At 53.4% G+C, this 23270-nt stretch overlaps 1 protein-coding gene across 5 annotated transcripts; it reads left to right on the top strand.

The window, feature by feature from the left end:
- Nucleotides 1-1582: 1582 nt before the first annotated feature.
- XKR5 (XK related 5) lies at nt 1583-21829 on the top strand. 5 transcript variants are annotated; one of them, XR_006549439.1, is made up of 8 exons: nt 1597-2101; nt 4411-4594; nt 10375-10559; nt 12132-12341; nt 13037-13206; nt 16686-16797; nt 18610-20950; nt 21245-21829. XR_006549439.1 is itself a non-coding variant. In XM_025280790.2 (7 exons), exons 1-7 carry the CDS (start codon nt 2044-2046, stop codon nt 19680-19682), a joined length of 1992 nt encoding a protein of 663 aa, XP_025136575.2. In that variant the 5' UTR covers nt 1597-2043; the 3' UTR covers nt 19683-21829. The 5 variants fall into 5 exon arrangements, 4 of the variants coding, with proteins under 4 accessions (XP_044794857.1, XP_044794861.1, XP_025136575.2 ...); XM_025280790.2 differs by having other exon boundaries at nt 18610-21829; XM_044938922.1 differs by lacking the exon at nt 12132-12341 and having other exon boundaries at nt 1583-2101; nt 18610-21829.
- Nucleotides 21830-23270: the final 1441 nt, after the last annotated feature.

A 23270-nucleotide genomic window follows, 5' to 3' on the forward strand; every position in this document is an offset into this window, starting at 1 on the left:
TCCTCTCTCCTTCGGGATTTTCAGGCAAGAATACTGGAGTGGGTTGCCATTTCCTTCTCCAGGGGATCTTCCACACCCGGGACTGAATCAGCGTCTCCTGTGTCTCCTGCACTGCAAGCATGTTCTTTACCACTAGCCATAAGGGAAGCCAAATACATTACTTTCAATAAAAATAAAGCATTTTTTTTAAGAACTGCATCCAAACCCTAGGGAAGAATCAAAGATGTCTGACTCTGCAGTTTTATTTTGGTAAATGAAAAAATAACTATGTTTTGTAGCTTCACTTAATTTAGAAGGTCACCTGGGTCACCCCCCTCTATTTTTTCCCTTCAAAATATAAGTTCTTCAGCTGGGGCATTTTCTACTGTAGGGCTTTTGTAGGGAAGGAGCGGGTACTCTATCTCATTAAATCAGCGGGTCAGCACAGCAAGGTCTTTTGGAAGTGGCAAATCCTTGAGTTAGGGAGGCACGTGGAAAACTCCCAAATAAAAAAGAGGAATGTGTGTGTGTGTGTCTGTTACTTACTCAGTCGTGTCCGACTCTGCAACCCCACGGACTATAGCCTGCAGGCTCCTCTGTCCATGGGATTCTCCAGGCAAGAATACTGGAGTGGGTTGCCATTTCCTTCTCTAGGGGATCTTCCCGACCCAAGGATCAAACCTGGGTCTCCCACACTGCAGGCAGATTCTTAAACATCTGAGCTACTAGGGAAGCCCCAAAAGGAGGAATAGTTTGGCTAACTGCCTACTTTGAAAGTTAAACGGCCCACCTGCATCATCAGCATCACCATGCCTAAATATCACTTCTTCCTTAAACTACACCCTAGCTAGATAGATAAGACACACACACAGATAGATGTCTTGGTGAGACAGGCCTGGGACTGGGACACTTTGCTGCAGTGCTGGAATGCTTGCATCCTACAAAATCCAAAGAAACTGTAGGAGACTAAAAATAACTGTGTGCATGTGCAGTTGGGGCGATTTCTTCAACCCAAAAGACACACAAAGACAAAAATAAACTCAGCAGTCATTTCTGAAGAGCCAGGAGCAAAAACTGAGTGTAAGAACAAAAGTAGGGTACTGAGCACCCTCTGCACTCAACACCACAAAAAGGTGAGCAAACCACCTGAGCCACGCCTCCAGCCTGAGCCCACCCCAACCCTCACCCCAAATAAGGAAGAAGCTCCCTGCTCCAACCCTAACCCTTCTGGGAGCTAGCAAAGGAACTATTGCTTCACACACACACACACACACACACACATTCTGGGAGCTAGCAAGGGAACTACTGCTTCTCTCTCTCTCTCTCTCTCTCTCTCTCTCACACACACACACACACACACACACACACACACTCTTCCGGCCAGAGCAGGAGCCCCAGTAAAGCCTTGCCTGAATCTCTCCTCTGCCCTCTACTCAATTTCTGCAGATTGCGGAAGGCCAAGACTGGTCGTACCACGTGGGGGAAGGTGTCTCCAAAGAGCTGTTTCACTTCTTACATGTGGGAATCTTGATTAACCGTCAAGTCCATGTGGGGGGGAGGGGGGGGGAATGTGCGGTCAGAGATCGTGATGGATTTAAGAGTGAGAAACGGGGAAAATGCCAGCTTTCATGCCCTCCAGGGTTTCGAAAAGACTCCTTAACGGTTCCAAGTCAGCTCCTCCCACAGACGCCCATGTGCTCTCAGACTAGTGGTTCACCAGACTGCCGCTCAGCGGCTCGAGGCGGGGGCCGGTTTCCGCGGCCCTAACACTCACCGAGTCCGGTCACAGGGCTGGGGGACCTCCGCTGCGCACATCCAGAGGCCGGGCGTAATCGGTGCTTTACCTGACTTAGCAACCAGACCACTCAAGCTGCCTCTCTTCCCTCCCTCCGCCCCGTCTAGTTACCCGGGAAAAACCCGAGGGAAACCCGGGAAAAAACGTTGAGCCGAAGAGCCCAGCCCAAACGCAACCTGCAGTGGGGTCTCCGGCCGGAAACCTCCCCGTCCCGGGTCGGCCGGAGGGGAAGGGGCGGGGGCGCAGGAGGCGGGCGGGCGGCGCGGAGGATGCACGCGGGGGTTCTGGGCCTGTCCGCCCTGCTGCTGGCGGCCGAGCAGAGCGCGCGTGAGTGCGGGGCAGGCCATGCTCGCCCCTCCGACCCACCCTGACGCCCGGGGACCCTCACCCCCGCCCCGCCACGGCGGTGCCCTGCACCCCAGCACTGCGCGCCAGTGCTAGCCCTGGGCACTCCGCACCCCCGCCCAGCCCCTCGGGGATCCCCGCGAACGCGTGACCTCCCGGGGAGGCGTAAATCCCCCAGAGGATGCATGGACCCCTGCCCCGCTGCATGCACGGTCTTCCGGGTGCCTGAGACCTCTCCCTTGCGGATGCACAATCCTCTTCCCGACCCCCAGCCCTCGTCCCCAGCGGACGGGCGATCCTCGCCGGGAGTCTGGGAACGTCTGACCCGCCCCCGAGCCCACCCCCCCCCCCCCCCGCCTTCCCTCCAGAAGGCCTCTCGGTGCTGCGGGGCCGGGGCGCTGCACGCGGGCCTGGCGCGCCCTGCTCATCCCTGCCCGCTCCCTCGCCCGCCTGGGGTCCGGGCGGCGCGGGGAGCTGTTTGGGGCCGGGTTGGGGTGGGACCGAGCTCGACGTCCGCGGAGCTCTGGAGGGACAGTTCACATCCTGGCCGGAGGCTGCCGACTGGGGACCCCCAGGCCGAGTGCTGAGCGCGGGCCCGCAGCCGCGGAGGAGCGAGCGCGGGGAGCGGTTTCGCGCCTTTCCAGTTTGAACGCGTAACTCCTTCAGTGCCGGCGCCAAGGCCTCCGCCCCTCTCTGCCCCGCTCCCTGCAGCCGCTTCTTCCTCCGCGGGGTCCCCCCGGATGGCGGGTGCGAAGTGGATTTGATGGGGCTCCAGCTTCGAGACCCCCAGGGTTCGTCGCCCCTCCCCAGCTCGCACCACTTTTGAGTGCCGGGCCCTGAACTTGACCCCTGGGAGCGCGTTGCCCGCCCCCCGCCCCCGACCTAGTGTTATCAGGGCCCTTATGAACTGCGGTCCGTGCAGTTCCCCTGAGGTTTCTAAGGTGCACAGAGGAGGCGCCAGGCTGAGATCTGCCCCTAAACTCCCGCCCGGGGCCAGCGCCCCCGATGAGACAGGACCCCAGTCCCAGTACCCACTCCAGGTGGTCCCCAAGACCAGCCTCCTCCTTCCCTCCCAGCCAGGGCTTGGGCATTCCTCAGGTTGGGGAGGCTGTGACTCCACCTGACGCTTTTTGCCTGGGGGACCCTAGTTTGCTGTGTGTGCCGGGTGATTAGAACAGGGGACCGAACCAAGGAGATCCAACCAGTCCATCCTAAAGGAAATCAGCCCTGAATATTCATCGGAAGGACTGATGCTGAAGCTGGAGCACCAGTACTTCAGCCATGTGATGTGAACAGCTCACTCATTGAAAAAGACCCTGATGCTGGGAAAGATTGAAAGCTGGAGGAGAAGAGGGCGACAGAGGATGAGATGGTTGGATGGCATCACTGACTCAACGGACATGAGTTTGAGCAGACCCCTGGGAGATAGTGAAGGACAGAGAAGCCTAGTGTGCTGCAGTCCATGGGGTCTCAAAGAATCGGACAGGACTTAGCGACTCAACAAAACACAGAGCCTGTGAACCAAGGAGGGGCTGCCCAAGCTGGGGCTTCTCAGTCTGTACCCGGGGCTGCTACCCTCTTGCTGCTGCAATTCACAGCCTCATGCACCCATAAATCCATGTTAAACTCTAACATTGGGAAACCCAAGCAACAGTCATATCAAACAATTCCTGTGAGTCTGGGCACCCACCTCTACTGTCATTCATCAGGGAGGGCAGATCTGAATTAGATCCGAATCAGCTCCTTCCACCACCTGACCCTTGTTGCTGTTTAGTCGCTAAGTCATGTCCAACCCTTCTTCCACAGGAGGGACTGTAGCCTGCCAGGCCCCTCTGTCCGTGGGGTTTCCCAGGCAAGAATACTGGAGTGGGCTGCCATGTCCTCCTCCAGGGGATCTTCCCAACTCAGGGATCAAACCCATGTCTGCTGCATTGTGGGCAGATTCTTTACCACTGAGCCACCTGGGAAACCCGACCCTGTCTTAGGATCTTCTGTCCCCAGAGGGAAGGTTTTACATTTTTGAGCACGTGCTAAGTACCCAGTGTTTTGTGCATGCTGCCGTATGCGAACCAGCAGTCCCCTTCTCGGACCATGATGTCTGATCCTTTGGGTAGCTCTGGCCCTTCCATTCAACCTCCTTCCCCTCTAGGCTGCTTGTGGGCTCTGCCGGCTCCCAGGCTGGGTCTAGCAGGCAGCCCGGCCAACTCTGGGGATGCAGTGTTGCCCAGGCCCGCCCCCCCCCCCCCCCCCAGCCTCCCACTAACCCTCTGGTCCTTCCTCTTTGGCCCCAGGCCTCTGCGCTGTGGTTTACTACTTCACCACAGGCCGGCTCTTCTGGGCCTGGCTGGTCCTCTCGGTGCTACTGCCCGGCTTCTTGGTCCAGGGCCTGAGCTATCTCTGGTTCCGAGAAGATGGACGTCAAGGTGGCTGCTTGCTGGTGGTCCTGCACCTCCTCCAGCTCGGCGTGTGGAAGCGGTAAGAACAGACAGCCCCTTTCACCCTGCTGGGTGACTTTACACCTGAGATAGGAGAGTCACTCTACACATAGAAACCCATAGAAAGTGAGTCGGTTCGGGGCAGCCCATGTGAACCCCACCCCTTCACCCCACGAGGGTGGCACAGATTGAAGCAGTGCAGTAGGCTGTATGGTGACATTTGCATTAAGTTTTTATTGCAAGAAGAAACCATTTGAGTTCCAGGGCCAAAGTTTTCCATAAAAGGCAGCCTGGACAGGCGAGTGCTCAGCGGGCTGGCCTGTGGGAGACCAGACCAGTGCAGCCCCTTAGCTCAGGGTACAGGAAGGCGCCCAGGGTGGGAAGGCTGTCCAAGGAGTGGTTGTCTAGTCTCAGATCTCAGGCTGTGCTGGTGGGTATTTTATGCCCTCAAGCTGTAGCCCAAGGCTTTCTTTAGAGGAACTGAGGTGAGCTTTATGGTGTCTCAGCAGACTCTGAGGAGGGAGTGCATCTCAAGCTGGAGGCAGAGGGTGCTTCTTTTTTTTTTTTTTTGGCCTTGCAGCCAGGCATGTGGGATCTTAGTTCCCTGACCAAGGATCGAACCCTGGGGCCTCTGCAGTGAAAGCCCAGAGTCCTAACCATTGGACTGCCAGGGAATACCCCAGAGGGTGCTTCTTATAAAGATATCATGCAGCTAGCCAAATTTCACTGGGGTTCTCTGAGCTGGATCCCTCCATCTCTAAAAGCCCCAAAAGCATTTTCAGCCACACCAATTTAGCCTAATGGTGGACCGTTGTGTTCAAGCTGTGTGGTTTCTCTGAAAAGATGAGATTCTGACCAGTGGGGAGAGAGCAGAGGTGGCTTTTCCTTCTGGCTCAGGGGGGCTTGGAGCCTGTCATGGGCACTACTCACGTGTGCAGATGCTTCTCTCAGCCCAGCTTGGTCTGAAAACCATTAAGGGCTCGAGTCCTTCTGGGGACCACCTGGTATGTTATAGCCAACAAGCATGTGACCTCAAAGACAGACCACCTCTTGAAAAAATGAATCAGCTTTCCCCTAAGCAAACATGTCATAGCTCAGAAGAAGAGTAAAGTCCATGCCAGTCACTTGAGAGAAGCTTCCTGAATAACTGTCAGATAAGTTTGCCTTCTGGGGTCCTGTGGGGACCCTCCGGCCCATCCGATCCAGTACCTTTTTCAGAAGTGGGGCAGGGTCAGGCTCACGTGTCTACTTTCATGCTGGTGTCCAACGCTGACCCCCTACTCTTCCCCAAGTCTCTCCAATGATGTCATGAATACTAAATACATTTTTTAAAATGGAAATAAGTGAAGAGACATGAAGATTAGAAATTAGGAAGAACAACTAGTCATCTATATCTCTTCTTATTTTAAAAAATCAGTTAAGGTGACTAAAATATATATATATAATTTAAAAGGACAAAAAAAAAAGGCAAGAAGAAAGAAAAGAAGTGAGAACATTCAGGAAGCAGAAGGGAGTGCTGGAAAAGAAGGTAATGGCAAAATACAGTTACTTGAGGTGAACAGTACAGTTACTTGAGGTGAACAGTACAGTTACTTGAGGTGAACAGCCAATTTGGGTCTGAGTTTAGCTGGTAGTTCAGATGGTAAAGCGCCTGTCTACATATACGGGAGACCTGGGTTCAATCCCTGGGTCAGGAAGATCTCCTGGACAGGAAATGGCAATCCACTCCAGTACCGTTACCTGGAAAATCCCATGGACAGAGGAGCCTGATAGGCTACAGTCCATGGGGTCGCAAAGAGTCAGACACGAATGAATGACTTCACTTTTGTTAACATAAGAAGCTCCATGGTTTCTGTGTTTAAAAAAAAAAAAAACAAACAAAAAAAACGAACAAATTGAAATCTACTTCCTTAGAAGAAAGCTTTGAAAGTTAAAGTAGAAAACAAATCTATTTCTCATCCTGCAAGCAGCATATCTGGCTTTCACAAAGAAGACACTGGATAATGAATTGTCTTTAAGTAAATCCACCCGGAATTTTGTAATGGACTCCCAATCAGGGTTAGTCAAGAAGCCTCTCAGCAAACTGCAGTTCAGTAAAAGCGCCTCTAGGTGGAGCCAAAGCAACTCTGTTTGCACAATCCTCTATCAGTTCAGTTCAGTTCAGTCGCTCAGTAGGGTCCGACTCTGCAACCCCATGGACTGCAGCACGCCAGGCCTCCCTGTCCATCACCAACTCCCGGAGTTTACTCAAACTCATGTCCTTTGAGTAGGTGATGCCATCCAATTACCTCATCTTCTGTCATCCCCTTCTTCTGCCTTCAATCTTTTGCAGCATCAGGGTCTTTTCAAATGAGTCAGCTCTTAGTATCAGGTGGCCAAAATATTGGAGTTTCAGCTTCAGCATCAGTCCTTCCAATGAATATTCCGAACTGATTTCCTTTAGGATGGACTGGTCGGATCTCCTTGCAGTCCAAGAGACTCTCAAGAGTCTTCTCCAACGCCACAGTTCAAAAGCATCAATTCTTTGGCACTCTTATCCATACATGACTACTGGAAAAACCATAGCTTTGACTAGACGGACCTTTTCAAAAAGGGATCCTGGCCTGGATGGTAAAGAATCCACCTGCAATGCAGGAGACCCAGTTTGATCACTGGGTCTGGAAGGTCCCCTGGAAGAAATGGCAACCCACTCCATTTCGTGCCTGGAGAATCCCATGAACAGAGAAACCTGATGGGCTACAGTCCATGGGGTCACAGAGTCAGACATGACTGAATGACCTAGCACACATGCGGCTCGATACAATGCAGAAGACTGTACTAACTACAGAGAAACCAATTAAACAAAAACCTCCTGACGTAAAGTAGCTTATAAAAAGTTCAAGGAGTTAAAACATAAATGTTTTCCTTTTTTTTCTTTTTTCCGGCCACATGTCATGGGATCTTAGTTCCCCCATCAGGTACAGGGTTTGAATATGTGTCCCCTGCATTGGAAGTGCAGAGTCTTAACCATTGGACTGCCAGGGAAGTCCCATGTATTGTTTTTTTTAATTCCAAATAATACAGATAATGTTAAGTCTGACTGTTCAAAAGAACTTGACATTAGTAACTACTTGTTTAAACAAAGTCAGTTACATTTTTCTATTTTGTTTTTATATTTCTACTCTAATGCTATATGTTACCAACGAGTAAAAAAATTTTAAGCCTGTAAATGCATTTGTAAACTCAGTATGAGATCATAGAAGAATACCTAATCCATCTCATCCTGAGCCTGTGTTTTGGGTTAAAAATATTTGTTTAGTGGAAGGGAAAAATTATTACAAAGAAAGTTGAAATGAGCTTTAAAGATATGTAAGGCAAGCTTAATATCGATGGGTATAAAGTTTAACATTTAAAAGTTTGTAATATACATTCCCATCAATAAGCTCATGAAAAGATGCTCAACTTCACTAACCATTAGGGAAATGCAAATCAAACCACAATGAGATACCACTTCACACCCATTAGGATAGCTACTATCCCTCACCACCACAAAAAAAAAAAAAAAAAAAAAAAAAGGGAAATAACATGTTAGCAGGGATGTGGAGAAATTAGAACCCTTGTGTACTGTTGGTGGCCATCTGAAATAGTGTAGGCACTGTGGAAAGCAGTATGCTGCCAAGTCGCTTCAGTCATGTTCGACTCTGTACAACTCCATAGACGGCAGCCCACCAGGCTCCCCAGTCCCTGGGATTCTCCAGGCAAGAACACTGGAGTGGGTTGCCATTTCCTTCTCCAATGTATGAAAGTGAAAAGTGAAAGGGAAGTCGCTCAATCGTGTCCGACTGTTATCGACCCCATGGTCTGCAGCCCACCAGGCTCCTCTGTCCATGGGATTTTCCAGGCAAGAGTACTGGAGTGGGGTGCCATTGCCTGCTCCGGAAAGCAGTATAGTAGTTCCTCAATTACTTAAACACAGAATTACCGTATAATCCAGCAATTCCACTTCTCGGTAAATATCCAAACAGGTTGAAAGCAGTGTCCTGAAGAGATCTTTATACACCTACGTTCGTAGCAGCATCATTCAAAATAGCCAAAACATGAGGCAACCCAAGTGTCCATTAACGGATGAACGGATAAGTAAAGTGTGGTCTATACATGCAATGGAAAACAGAAGCAAATTCTGTAACATGCTACAGTACGGATGAGTCTCGAGGACATGATGCAGTAAGACACATGTTGTATAATTCCACTTACATGAGGTGCCTAGAGTGGCCGAAACCATAGAGACAGAGGTTAGAATGGTGGTTGCCGGGGCCTGGGGGAGAAGGGTCCATGACCATGCCACTGGGCATTTTATGCCCACCTTGTCCTCTCTCCCAGGACCCCTCTCACCCCTCTCGTTTTGGCACGTCTTTCTTCCTGCTTAAAACTTGGCGCGTGTGTGTGGCATTCTTTCCATAACTCAGTCTTGGGCTTCTAGAGAAGGTCTTCAGTTTTTTTTGCGGCCTCTGCAGTCTCCAGCAGGTGGGGGCAGCCCATAAAGATGCCTGCTGAATGAACAGGGGCAGCTGGGAGGGTAGGAAGGGGGCTGGGGTGTCCCCAGAACTGAGGATTCAGGACCCGAAGGGCAGCTACAGGTTTGGCTTCATCTGCTTTTTCTTAACATTCTGTTTGGGTCAGAGATCACAGCTTCAAAGACTCAGTGAGAAATCACTTCACTCCGGGATCCAAGTCATGAAAAAGGAAAGCTGTTTTCTCTCGAGCCCCTTTCCTGGGCTCTCGGTACCCTGATTAAGAACATTTCAAAGAGGACCCCCTCCTGTTCTGGCTGAAGAAACGTTGGCCAGAGATCAGAGAGAGAGGGCGTTTGGGGTGACTTGAAAGGCACACCCAGCTCTGGTTCAGAAATCAGTAAATTTAAATGATTTCCAGTTTTTCTTAACTTGGATAGGACTGAAGTTTGCCATCGCCCGTGGACTTGGCAGGCATGCCTGCCCCTGCTGCAGGCAGGTGTAGGGATCACCTTATTCCTGCCCCTGGGAGGGTGAGGGGGAAATTGCTATGAAAACCTGAAGTCCTCAGAGCCTGCAGTGACATTTTTATACATGCATGACTATCCAGGTGGCACAGGATGGTGGTCCATGGCACCTCCGGTCATCTTGCATGAGGCTGAAGCATCAGGAAAGGTTTCGAGGGTGGGCTTATCGGAAGTAGAATGAAACAGGAACACTTACTGACTTTTTTTTTTTCCTCTTGTGTTGACTCCTTTTCCTGGATGTGAGGAATACTCCTCCCCCTGGAGGTGCCAGTGTGTTCCTGTGCCCGGGCCAGCCTGGTCTTGCAGACCCTCCAGTAGCCCCCTGCCCTCCCTGCCGTCCAACGGGACTGCATTAATTCCCATCGTGAGAGGCTCTGGAGAAGGGCATGGCAACCCACTCCCATATTCTTGCCTGGAGAATCCCATGGACAGAGGAGCCTGGCGAGCTACAATCCAGGGGGTCACACAGAGCGACTGACACTGGCAGCCCCGGGGTCGGGGAGGGGGCTCAGGCTTAGCTCGGGATTCGCAGGGCTCAGAGAGAGCCCCAGCAAACCTGTCTGCTCCCAGCTCCCAACCCAGCAGCCCTTCCATGTGTGGGCAGAGTGAGGTCCACTGGGCAGCATTCCTACACTGGGAACAAGAGCGCCACCCTCAGCCTAGAGTCAGGGCTCAGGGACCTGGGATGCAGGCGTGGCGGGCTAGGCCCTAGAAGGCTCTCGGTCTCTAGGTGATACACCAGGAGAGGGGTCCAACTGAGCCCTTGCAGTGCGGTTCTGAGTCCTGGCCCTCCTCCGCCCCAGGCAGTGGGACGCTGTGTCCGCCAGCCTCTGGAAGGAAGGGCAGGCCGCCCCCCAGGCCCGGCTGCTGCTGTGGGAGGCAGACCTGGCGGCCCTGCACCTCCTCGAAGCCCTGCTTCAGGTCGGGCCCCACCTGCTGGTCCAAACATACGTTTTCCTCGCCTCTGACTTCACTGCTCCCGTGCCAGGTGAGTGACTTCCACCCCCGACCACAGACTGCCTGACTTCTCATGGGGGACAGAAGCTAACTCCTTGTTTAGCAAACCCTGGCAACCTAAGATATCCCCTGTTAGGCAGAGTTAGGGCAGCCCAAGCTCACTACAGTGCACAAAAGTGAAAAAGTGGAAGTGTGAGTCACTGTCGTGTCCGACTCTTTGCGACCCCATGGACTGTAGCCCTCCAGGCTCTTCAGTCCATGGGATTCTCCAGGCAAGAACACTGGAGTGGGTCGCCATTTCCTCCCCCAGGGGATTTTCCCAACCCAGGGATCAAATCTAGGTCTCCTGTATTGCTGTCAGATTCTTTTACCATCTGAGCCGCCAGGGATGTTACCTACGATGCTCAAGGTGATGGTTAAAACTGGCTTTTGTCTGGGGCGGTGAGTTCCCAGGGGGTGGACTTCCTTCGTGGGGGTTGGTCCATGAGAGGAAAGTTGCAGGTGGTGAGAGGACCCTGAAAGCACCTTGGGGAGGCCTGTGCTGCCCCTTGTGAGATCAGTATGTTTGTTTCTCCTGGGACTAACTCTGTGCAGCCTGAGCCTCACCGCTTGAGAGCAGTGGGATCAACAGCCTGGGAGCCTCGGGCGCCGGCAGAGGCTCTGGCACTCAGGCCAGGGCTCAGGGTGTCTCCTCCAGGCCTGGCACCCCCTACTGTTCTGGTTTTGTTTATCTGGTTACATCTCCTTTGTATGGACTGAGGGCTTCCCGATTGGCACAAGTGGTAAAGAATCCACCTGCCTGTGCAGGAGATAGAAGAGACGTGAGTTTGATCCCTGAGTCAGGAAGATTCCCCTGGAGGAGGACATGGCCACCCATGCCAGTATTCTTGCCTGGAGAATCCCACAGACAGAGGAGCCTTTCAAGCTATGGCTCACCAGGGGTTGCAGAGTTGGACACAACATACATGCATGCATATGGATTGAACTGCAAAGTACAACTGAGATGAAATACCATGTTCAGAGCTGTTAAGAGCTGCTTTGTCATAAACCAGAGGTGCTCGAGGGAAAGTGGCTGGGCTGCTTTTTTTTAATAATTTTATTTATTTATTTATTGACTGCCCTGGGTGTTCATTTTGCTGTGTGGGCTTTCCTCTGGTTGCTTTGAGTGGGGGCTACCCTCTAGTGGTGGGGTGTGGGCTTCTCGTTGCAGGGCACAGGGTCCAGGTGAAGGGGCTTCAGTAGTTGTGGCAGGTGGGCCGGGTAGGTGCAGCTCCCGGGCTCGCAAGCACAGGCTCAGTGGTCATGGTGCTCAGGCTGAGTTGCTCCCTAGCACATGGGATCTTCTTCCCAGACCAGGGATCAAACCCATGTCTCCTGCATTGGCAGATGGCTTCTTTACCACTGAGCCACCAGGGAAGCCCTTGAGCCTTTTTTCTTAAGTGTGAACCCACAGAGAGCCCAGCCTACCTTGGTGGGGAGGAGTACCCAAGTCCTCGTTTCTTCTGCATGGAGACAGGCCTGCATGTTTGCATGGAGGTGACAATGCCCTCTGTGAAGGCAGGTTTTGTCGGTTAGCGGCCCTAGGGTCCCGCTTGCCTTCCAGGAGTGAGTGCCCTGTGCTCCTGGACCACGCTCTCCTGGGCCCTGGTGTGCTATGCCCGATCCCTGCGCTCCGTGAAGCCGGACCACCCCTCTGCACCCTGGATGGCCCTTGGCTGCCAGCAGCTCTGGAGGATGGGCATGGTCGGGGCTCGCGTCCTCAGCCTGGTTCTCTTCTTCTGGGCTTACCGTGTCTGGGTGCTGGTTGTCGCAGGTAAGCTGAGCTTCTGTCCCTACAGTCTACTGCTGCACAACAAGCAACCCCAGAGCTTAATGCCTGAAAAGAACCATTGGTGAGCAACAACCTGGCCTCTGTGGGCCGACCGGGGTTCGCTGGGGCTTCCTGCCTGCAGGGTCTTCGCACCATCCCTGTAGGCTTGCAGGTATCTGGACCCACAGAGGGGCTTCCCTGGGCTGGCTGTTCAGATATCCTGCACCCGGGGCCCCTCCACCCTGTCCATGCAGGAGAGCCAGCTGGCTTCAGACGCGGCAGCTGAGAATTCCAAGAGCAAGGGGATGGGAGCGGCCAGTCCTCTTAAATCTAGCCCAGACCTGGATCAGCATGACTTCAGCTGAATTTTGCCCGGCAAAGCGGTCTTGGCCAGCCCAGGTTCAGGAATGTGGAGGGATGCCCTGAGTGTCCCTGAGTGTCCAGGGAGAGAGGAGTGCACGAAGGCTCACGTGACATTAAACGTGCGAATGTTTTGTGTCCCTCGGATCTCTCCTGGGTTTTCATCCGTCTCCTTGTATGCTGAGTCACATGCTGTCAGAACAGAGAGGAGGGTTACCGCCCCGGATTCCAAGTCCCTGCCCCACCCCTCCTGCTTCCCCCAGCCCTGCCCCACCCCTCCTGCTTCCCCCAGCCCTCTCCCCTCTCTGGGCCCTGACTCCCGGGGCTGCTCTCTCCAGGTGCCCACTGGCTGGTGATGACCTTCTGGCTCGTGGCTCAGCAGAGTGACATCGTGGACAGCACCTGCCGCTGGAGGCTCTTCAACCTGCTCATGGGTGCCGTGTTCATCCTCTGCTACCTCAACCTCTGGGACGGCCCCTCCAGAAACAGGATGGTCACATTCTACACGGCAAGTGATCCTAACTTTACTGTATATGTGGAACATGGGCATGTATGTGTGTGCATGTGTGCAATTGTGCATGCATATCTATTATGAAGGAATAGCTTTATTTTAGGAAAAATTCTAAAAGGAATTATAGTCTTGAGCAGAGATGATGGTCTCTGAAAGGAGCAACCGGATGTCTGTTTCCACGTAGTTACCATAGCGAGGATTGTGGTGTATTTGGTGATGCTTTTCAGCGACTCTCTACATCAGCCCATCTGATAAATATAATCACAGTTCTATTCTTTGTCATATGCATGACATCCTTGTCAATCAGCTCAATTTATAGCTGAGTTATAGCTGTGGTCATAGATAGTGTGAAAAACACAAAGGTGACATAATGCTTATCTGTAGGCAGCTTCTAGTCCATTAGAGGAAATAAGTTTGTACCCAAATAATAACAAATAACCTCTGGGACGGCCCCTCCAGAAACAGGATGGCCACGTTCTACATGGCAAGTGATCCTAACTTTATTGTATATGTGGAATGTGGGTGTGCATGCGTGTATATTATTTGTACCCAAATAATAATACAGAGGCAGAATGTGGATCAATGCCAGCAGAGAAAGCAGTGTCTGAATCTCATAGGATTATCACTTCCTGCTCGGATGACCAGGGACACTTTTGACGAGAGGCAGGAAGTTGAACTGTATTGCAGAAGTCAAAGGAGAGCCTGGATCAGCCACAGGCTTCAGAGCTGAGGCTTTGGAACCAGATGGCTTCCATGGGACCCTGGCTCTGTCATTAACCGTTACCAACTGTGACTGAGAATTTAGACTCTCTGGACCTATTTTTTCATCAGCGCTTCAGAAACTCACCTCTTGGTGTCGCTGAGAGAATAATGTTAAGACCTACCTACTTTTCAGGGTCCCTGTGAAGAGTAAATAAAATAATAAACTTGGGCTGAAATAAGAAACCAAGAGTGGCCTTTACCAAAAATAGAAGTTGAGACTTTCAGAGGTGCCGGTGCTTCAGGACGGAGACCAGAGTGAAGGGAAAAGCCGGGGAGGCAGGTCCGGTCCAGGGCAGGTGATGGCGTGGTCATCTCCAGGTTTAGGAGAGCCCCGTAGAGCTCGCTGACCCCTGAGGCCACAGGCCCACAGAGGACCCACAATACTGGGTGAGTCACCCCAAGCCTCAGTCTCCACATCTGGAAATTGGGAGTAACCAGGCCCCTCACACCGTGTGGGCTGAGGGCTGGGTGTGTGGTCAGCCCAGCCCGCGCGCACTGTGAATAAAAGAGGGTGAATTTCATTGTCCATTTGTGGGAGCTTCACGCTGACGTGCTGATGTCCAGAGGCGCCCTGAGAAGCAGAACTAAATGAGGAGGTGTTTCACATTGGCTGCTTCTGCTGGCTTTTGTCACATTCACACCCTCGTCAGCAGATCGTGTCCCGATAGTTTTAGGGGCCATTATACAAGGAAGGGGTACTTCCCAGGTGGCTCGCTGGGTAAAGAATCTGCCTGCCATGAAGGAGAAGCAAGAGACTCAGATTCAACCCCTGGGTCCCAAAGATCCCCTGGGGGGGTGCATGGCAACGCACTCCAGTGTTCTTGTCAGGAGAATGCCATGGACAGAGGGCCTGGCGGGCCCCAGTGCAGGGGTTGCCCAGAGCCAGCCATGACTGAAGTGACTGAGCGCACGTTCATCATACAAGGAAGGAGGAAAAGTGCTTCCTGCTTTCCAGCCGTCTTAGGCACTGGACCACTGAGCTCAGAGCGATCAAGCAGGAGAGGCAGAAATTAGACAGTGCGGAAGTTTCAAATGGGGAGAAGCCGCAGAAGCACAATAAAGGCTGTGGAACCGGGGGCGCCCAAGGGCGAGCACATGTGGATGGTGCTGAGATAATACATCCAGACACGGAGGAAAGGCAAGGGACACAGATGCTGATAACTCAACTGCAACAAGGAGAGGCGTCCTGCATGGACTGACCCCTCACCTCCATTTATGTGGAGGCGACTGCACGTTTTAAAGGGGGAACGGGGTGGAGGGAACAGTGTGGTCTCCGCCAAAGTCGGGGAGTGACTGCACACCATCTGCACACCATCGTTCACACACTTCCCACGTATTCATGATGGGAGGCAGCGTTAACACACTTTAGAGCTGGGTTTCCCTGGTGACTCAGATGGTAAAGAATTTGCCTGCAGTGTGGGAGAACCGGGTTCAATCCTTGGGTCGGGAAGCTCCCCTGGAGAAGGAACTGGCACCCCATTTCAGTATTTTTGCCTGGAAAATCCCATGGACAGAGGAGCCTGGCGGGCTATAATCCATGGGGTCACAAAGAGTCGGACATGACTGAGCAACTAACACATATACAGAGCTGGGAGAGTCATCCCCTGGGATGTTTGTGTTTCCAAGGGCTGGTTCTCAGGTCCTGGAGAAGACAGCTCTGGGCGGTCAAAGACTGACATTTCAGAGGAGCAGAGAAAATATGTATAATTGCAGGCTTTCTAAAGTAGCTCCCCTGCGTGGAGGGGTCTGGGCCGCTCTTGCCTTATGACCAGGTTTTTTCCAGAACAAACAGTAAGTGCTCCGGGCAGCACCGAGCCTTCTCAGGCAGGAACTTCTTTGGGGCTGGGTCACCACGCTGGGGATGCAGGCTTAAGCTATTAGAAAGTACGTTAGTGTTGGTTTCAAACAGTCGTTTCTGCTTCAGTTCTGCAGTTGTTATAGGCCAAGAAGAGTGCTCAGAGGAGCCCGTCTGAGTCAAGTTTGGTCCAGAAGAGCATCTTTGTCAGTGGAAAGTGGTTGCATTCACCTCCTGTTGGTTCTGTTTTTCTGGAGGGCCCTGACAAACGCAACCACTAGAAACAGAACCAGTGAGATATGTCTAGATTCATAATTGATTTGGTACAGGGATTTTCTCATGCAATTACAGCGCCACCAAGTCCCACCTTCACCCTCCGCAAGCTGGAGAACCAGGAAGCTGGTGATTATTCAGTCCAGGCCCAAAAGACCAAGAACCATGACTCCGGTGTCCAGGGGTGTCTTGGGCAAATATTTGGGGAAAAAAAAAAATTCTGAAATTGTTATGAACGTTTGTGACTCACTGGAATCCAGTGTCACTGTGAGCTCTGCAGTTACTTTTAATTATCTCATGATAAAACTAACATGTATACAGTTAACATGAGACTATGCAACAGATAAAGCAGCAAACGGAATTCTCTGTCAGCCCCACCCGACTCACCAAAGGGACCCCTGCAGCCTTGTGAACCATGCCCTTCCGTTTTCTGTGCGTTTCTGCCTCTGCAGACACTTAGCGAGCTACAGTGAGAACAGGAGGGCCCCCTTGGCGGGAGAGGCTCGCTCGGCCCTGCCCTGCTGCTAGGGGGCCCGGTCAGCAGTGGGAGCCCCCAGCCCTGAAGGGGGCTGCAGGAGATCACGGAACTGGAGCGTGCCCAGGCTGCGTGCACTGCCCAGGCGTGCTGACTCTGCTGTTCTCACAGGTGATGCTGCTCGAAAACATCATCCTCGTGCTGCTGGCGACGGACTTTCTCCAGGGGGCCTCGTGGACCAGCCTGGGGGCCTTCGCAGGCGTCTTGTCTGGATTTCTGATTGGTGAGCCTCAAGGTCGCCTTTGTTGTCCTTCCATCCCCCACCCGCCTCCCACAACTTGCTTCTTTGCGGTCAGCTCACCCCAGGGGTAGGAACTGGGGCTCGGAAGCGGCTGGGTGGAGACCAGGGCCAGGCCCTGCGCTGAGGATGGCCAGGCCACCTCCCCAGGCATGAGGGCCTGGATCGGCCTTTGTCTCCTTAGCTCGGCCGTGCTCAGAGCCGCAAGCCAAGCAGGGGCCACCCCAGAGATGGCCTGTTGGTGAGGCTGGAGGGGCTCAGGCAGAGCCAGGCCGGCTGGCCCTTACCCCCAGCTTCCAGGGGCAGGGGAACCCCCGACTGTCCAGTGCCCTGGACTAGAGTCTTCAGTGGGGAGGTGGAGCCCAGGCTATAAAGCAGCAGCTCCAGCTTCCACCTTGAGCTGCCTGGATAAACATTTGTTGAGTGCCTATTGCATGCCAGCCTGGGGCTGCCACCAAGAAACCAGTTAAACAGCAGGCTTTTGAGGAAAGTCTGTCTTCATCGAACAGACACAGCCCTGCAACTGGCAGGATGGGGTGCAGACGGGGTCAGCTCCCCTTTCTTGGTCTCGGGGGGCTCCTCATAGCAGAAGGGGGACAATCCCTCCTGCCCACTGACCATGAGGACTCAGGACACTGGGTGGAAATGGCCTGAGCTGTGCCTCCTGCAGAGACAACACTGGGTCACCCTCCATTAGGAGTTCTGACCCCATTCCCCCAGAGATGCTGAGAGCAGGCGAGGGGACGTCTGTTGGGTTCCTTCTAGCTGCATCCTTGCTGCGTTTCCTGGCCCTGCCGAAGCTCACACCACCCCCCAACCCCCGCCCCCGTATCAGGCTTCATGCTGTTTATTACGAGCTCCCTGAAACCCGGCGCTTGGTCCAGTACAACAGGAAACTGGAAATAACGTGGGAGGATTACTGGAATGCTCTGCTAAATAAATTATTGCCGCAGTCAACACTTCTGATCAAAATAAATGAAGCTGACAACAATGTGATTCAGATGTTTGTGCACAAAGGAAGTTTTGTTGCTGCTCGTGGAAATTCCTTGATATGGGGGTTTTGATGGGTATGTTTAACCTCTGCTTGGGTCTTGTTTTTGAAATGATTATCTCTCTCTCCCTTCACTTTGGAATCCATCAATCAGTATGTGGATGGTTGTGTTCTGAGTATTTGACCCGGTTTTCTGAAAGTTAAATTACCTTTTCTATCAAACCTCTCTCTCTGTCTCACATACATGCACGCATACACCTAGAGGACTCGGCTGGAGCCTCCTTCAAGGAAGAAGTCATAAAATCTCTAAGATTTAAACGCTGTTCTTAAATTTTTTTAAGGGTAGAAACATTTGCAGTTTATTGGAACTGTGTATGTGTGTATGTGTGTGTATGGATGCACACTCAGTCACTCAGTTGTGTCTGACTCTTTTGCGACCCCATGGACTGTAGCCCATCAGTCTCCTCTGTCCATGGAATTCTCCAGACAATACTGGAGTGGGTTGCCATTTCCTTCTCCAGGGGATCTTCCCAACCCAGGGATCAAACCTGTGTCTCTTGCATCTCCTGCATTGGCAGGTGGATCCTTTACCGCTAGCACCACCTGGGAAGCCCTATTGGAGCTGGAACATACGTAAATTCCCCCAAATACCCACCTCTGATGCTCCAACAAGAGTCCTGTTTTGGATCCCAAATGATATTACTCTACTCAAAACTGGAGAACCCGGAATTCTGCAAACCACAGGGAGGATGCAGGACTTCAAAGAACGTAACCTTGTGCGTTTTTTCCCCCGCCCTGTTTTGCAGGCAGTGTCTCGCTGGTCCTTTACTACAGCCTGCTGCATCCGAAATCCACAGACATCTGGCGGGGCTGTGTACACACATCCTGTGGCCCCACAGAGGGTGATAAAGCAGAAGGAGACTCTTCTCCACAAGCCCTGGGCCCAGCTGGGGAGGGACTGGACAGCCTGGGGCCCTGCCCAGAGGAAACCAGTGAGCTCCCAAGCCTGGAGAAACCCCCGAGCCCACAGTGGGCGCCCCCAGAGGCTGGGCTGGAAAGCCAGACAGCGGGGGAGGCCTCTTTGCTCAGCCGCCACCACTGGCTGCTGGTGAAGCTCGCTCTGAAGACTGGGAACGTGTCAAAGATCAATGCAGCCTTTGGAGAAGACGGCCTGGCCCGCTTTTGCTCCCCTGAGTGGGGGTTGAGCGAACACCACAGCGAGGGGAGGACGCCCCCACCCCCGCAGCAGGAGCCCCCTTCATCACCCCAGGATCCTCTAACCTCAGAGGAAGGCTTTGAGTTTCCAGTGGTCCCCAAAGCAGAGGCTGACGAGACTTCAAGTTACCTGTCTTTTGACAGCCAGAGTCCTGACCGAGCTCCAGCCCAGCTGCCGTCTTCAGCTGCAGGGCGGGAGAGCGGCTCAGAGGAGGGATCCCTGGCCGCCCCTGGGGCGAGAGGTGTAGGGGGGCGCCCGGGGGGCGAGGGCGGGCAGGGCGGCTCCACGCTGTACTTCAGCGCCACCGCCGAAGAGGCGCTACCCTCCCCCGGGGAGCTGACGCCCCTCTCCGGGAGGGGGCTGGGGTTGGGCAGCTCCGCCCAGCCAGCCACCGAGCGCTTTCCCCTCAGCGTGGCCGACATCAGCCCCATCTTAGGCCCCGGAGGACGCTTGCAGCCCAGCAGCCGGACCTGGGGCGGCGCGGGGCTCCGGGGGCAGCGGGAGTCCCCGCGTCGCCCCGTCGCAGCTGGCACCCAGAGGCCGCTATCCGAGGTGCACCCGAGACCCGCGGACGCACCCTGCCTCACGTCCACCCCGGTGCACGGCCAGCGCCGGGGGCTGCGGCCGCAGGGCGAGGCTGACGGCCGAGGTTTTCTCCGCTGAGCACGGTCAGTAGGTGACCCACAGGCCGGCCCGTCAGGCTGGTCGCTGGGGTAGGGACTTCCGACACCTCCACCCTTGAGTATGTCACAGCCCCTCCGGACGTCTGTCCGCTCAGCCTGAAAACGGGGGAACCGGATTAGATTTGTTTCTAAGGTCCCCGGCAAGCACCACACGCCACACTTCTCATAGGAGTCCTTCTCTAACACCGTGAGGGAGTTGACGACGATAAAGCTTCCTTCCAATCGCCTGCTTCTGGGTCGCCATTCCCTCCTCTTGGGGATCTTCCCTGACCCAGGGATTGAACCTGACTCTCCTGCATTGCAGGCAGATTCCTTACCATCTGAGCCATCAGGGAAGCCCCTGACAAACTCTATGATTCTTCTGTGGCTTCCCCAGTAAACTCAAGGGTAAAACCTAGAGCCCTATTTTATTCGTTAATAACACTTAAGTGGTTATTAGTCACTCTTCTTTTAAATGTATTTTAGCTGCATTATTTTATGAAATCCATTGTAAGCCTCAGGACACCTCGGGCCTCTGTCCCGTAGAAGGAGAGTCAGAGAAAAGCCAGAGCTGGACAGAGTTGAAGTGGTGAAAACAGATTTTATTCAGGAGCTGTTGCAATAGGGGAAGAGGCCTCCTTGTAAAACTAGCTCAACTCTGAACTCAGTGTGGACAAGTGGGGTTTACAGCCGAGGAGCAGGTGGGGCTTAGTGGGTGGAAAATTATAAAGAGGAAACATCGGGGTTAGGGGGCTTCTGGCTAAACCAGTGTAGCAGGATGCTTGCTGAAGGCAGGCCAGTGAGGTCAGACATCCTGGGTCGGAGGATCGGGTGAATGAGGAACCCGATCGGGTATGGAAGATGATCAGATACTGAGGGTGGGGGCTTCTGGCTAAGTTGACTTAGCAGGATTCATGCTAAAACTGGACAAAGCAGAGAGGAACATGGAAGAGGACTTGGCTGAAAAGTTCAGGATAGCCTGAGCAGGGTTTGGTCAAAGAGAATCTTTGTCAGGAGGACGCGGAGAACAGCATCAGTGGCTCCACCCGGGGCTTCTGGCCTTTCCCCTCCACATCAAAAGCTCAGCAAGAACTGGATGCTCTGTGTGACCTTGAGAAAGCGGTCACTGGAGGGAGCTTTCTACTCGACTCCTCCTCGTCTGGATCTCCGTGGTCAGGACGCGCGCACCTTGAGCGTGACGTTTGGAGATGGCACTGCACATGTCCTCAGGGGAGGACCACCAGGAGCCACCTGAGCTCGAACCAGCAGGTTCAGGACTCATCACGGTGACGGGGAATGAGCGCCACAGGGCATCTCAGGACGAGTCTGAGGAGGGACCGAGGCTGGGGCCGCGGTGCGGGAATTGGGAAGGACCTTGGGGAGCAGGTGTCCGCTCTGATTCGGGTGCAGTTCTGTGACCTGGCCCCTGCACCTGCAGAGGCTAGACCAGACTGGGAAAGAAGCCACGCTTGAAAAGCCGGCCAGCCGTTGCCCCTTTGGGTAGAAGGGGTGGATCTTGCGGGGCGTGCAGTGATGTTGCTTTTTCTCTGTCGCCGTCTCCAGGTGGCCTCTTCTGAAGCTGATAACCTGTGAGACCCTGTGAATGGCAGAACACATGGCCCAGCTGGGAGCATCCAATGAGCTCCCAGATTCAGGGGCTGCTCTCTGCTCCCTCGGAATATCGGTAGTCCCTGCACAGCTGTTTGTTAGGCTAAGTCTCACATATTGGATATATTCTGTTGATGTTCCTGCTTCAGTGAGTGGCCGTCATCCAGAACCTTGAAAGTACAGGCTGCCCCCGGATATTTGCTTGAGGACATTTATCTCATATCTGCTGTCGCACCTGCTTTTCTTGTTTCTTTAAGCCTACCTCACTCCCTTCTCCCTTGAAGCTGCATAGGAAGCAATGCAAGGACTTGCAGAATCGGCTGCTACCGACTGCCCGCATGTCCCACACAAAGGAGGGAAAGCGGGCTCTCCAGAAGCTGAGGAAATCAGGGTTGGTCTCCACGAATGTTTCTCTGATGGTTCGCTCCTTGGGACAGGCTGTTTTCTTCAGCTGTTTGCCTGGTGAGGCCTGGCTGACAGACAGCTTACAGCAAGCAGAGAACACCCCTATGTGGAATTAAATTCTAGATTTTTCTGAAAGACTAGAGATTGCGCCGGTCATAAGCAAAGCCTCTGAATAACTGTCTGGGTTTTTGTAAAAAACAGTTGCACACGCCTGCCTTTATTGCTGAGCTCCCTGCTCTCCTAGAGCACAAGTGGCTCTTACGTTCACAGGCTGGTCGACAGTCTGACCGGGGCTGGTGTGCAGCGTTCTGGCTGGAGTCCCGGGAACCAGAGCACCCTAGCTTGCAGGAGAAGGGGGTTGCACCAGCCCCAGGAGGGTCCTCTTGCTGCAGTGGAGCCCTGGGTGTGCTGTGCTGTTGGTGCTGGTAAGGACCAATGCCAACCCACACGAGCAGGCCACAGGAGGCCAAGGAGTGAATGTCCCGGGCCCGCTCTCCACCACCACTGCCAGAAAGGGAAGGCAGAGGACACGAACTCCCCAAAAGTGGGCGCCCCGAGCCCAGTAGCTTGGGAGACCAGCCTGGGGTTACTGAAAGTAACTGCCCAGTTCCCCCCAGCAGTGCTCTCAGCTTCTTTCACAAACTATAGCGCGCTTGCCTCTAAACCGGTTGCCCCCAAGCAGGGACGTGGCCGTTTTAAGTGTGCCCTGCTTCTCTGTCTCGATGCTCAACCTCAGAGCTATAGAATCTGCAACAGCAGAGATAACACACATCCACCAAAGGCTCTGAGCTTATAGAAACAGCTTCTATTCCTACCCCGAAACCTCAGCATTTATAACCCCAAAAACGGGTTTAATATTTGTGTCCCAAGCTGCCTGGTTTTAGAAGTCACAAGGAGGTTTGACACGTGTGTCTTCTCACCCCTGTGCAAAGGTCCCTCATGTTTTGGGATCTTGAGTTGGTCATTTTCTTTAAGATTTTTTTTTATGTGGATGACTTTTAAAGTCTTTATTGAATTTGTTACAATATTGCTTCTGTCTTATGTTTTGGTGTTTTGGCCCCAAAGCATGTGGGGTCTTAGTTCCCTGACCAGGGATCGAACCTGCATCCACCCTGCATTGGAAGGCAAAGTCTTAACCACTGGACCGCCAGGGAAGTCCCTGGTGTTGGCCATTTTGGCCTAGGCTTTGATTCCTTACTCTTCTGTTTCTTCCTACCCCAGTCAGCCTCCCAGTCCCTAAAAGGCAGAGGCTTCCGCAGTCCTTGGAAAAGGCCATCAGAGCGAACTGAGAGAGGCCCAAAAGGCCACCTCCGGGCCCAGGGCACTGAGTCGGGGCCCAGAGAGGGTGCCCCGGCTCCCACGCCAGCCCTGACGCCTTCGCCCCTGCATCCTTCCCTCTGCGGGCCCCGGCAGCATCTCCTGGGACAGCCAGCACACCTCAAGCCGCCTTGTCCTGCTCACGCCTCCAGAGTGGGATCGGTCAGCGTAAGAAATCTTTACACAGCGTGGTGGCGTCTTGGGTTTTTCATACTATATTGTGCCGAGCCAAGCGTGAGATTGAGACTTATTCCTTCTG

Source organism: Bubalus bubalis, chromosome 1, assembly GCF_019923935.1.
Source record: "Bubalus bubalis isolate 160015118507 breed Murrah chromosome 1, NDDB_SH_1, whole genome shotgun sequence".
Taxonomy (NCBI): Eukaryota; Metazoa; Chordata; class Mammalia; order Artiodactyla; family Bovidae; genus Bubalus; species Bubalus bubalis.

What these genes read in the sequence shown, in the direction of transcription:
- XKR5 (XM_025280790.2), top strand. Translation starts at nt 2,044, where the DNA reads ATGCACGCGGGGGTTCTGGGCCTGTCCGCCCTGCTGCTGGCGGCCGAG. An exon ending in CTTCACTGCTCCCGTGCCAG is followed by an intron (nt 10,560 to 12,131) that starts GTGAGTGACTTC and finishes CTTGCCTTCCAG; the next exon opens with GAGTGAGTGCCCTGTGCTCC. An exon ending in CTTGTCTGGATTTCTGATTG is followed by an intron (nt 16,798 to 18,609) that starts GTGAGCCTCAAG and finishes CCTGTTTTGCAG; the next exon opens with GCAGTGTCTCGCTGGTCCTT.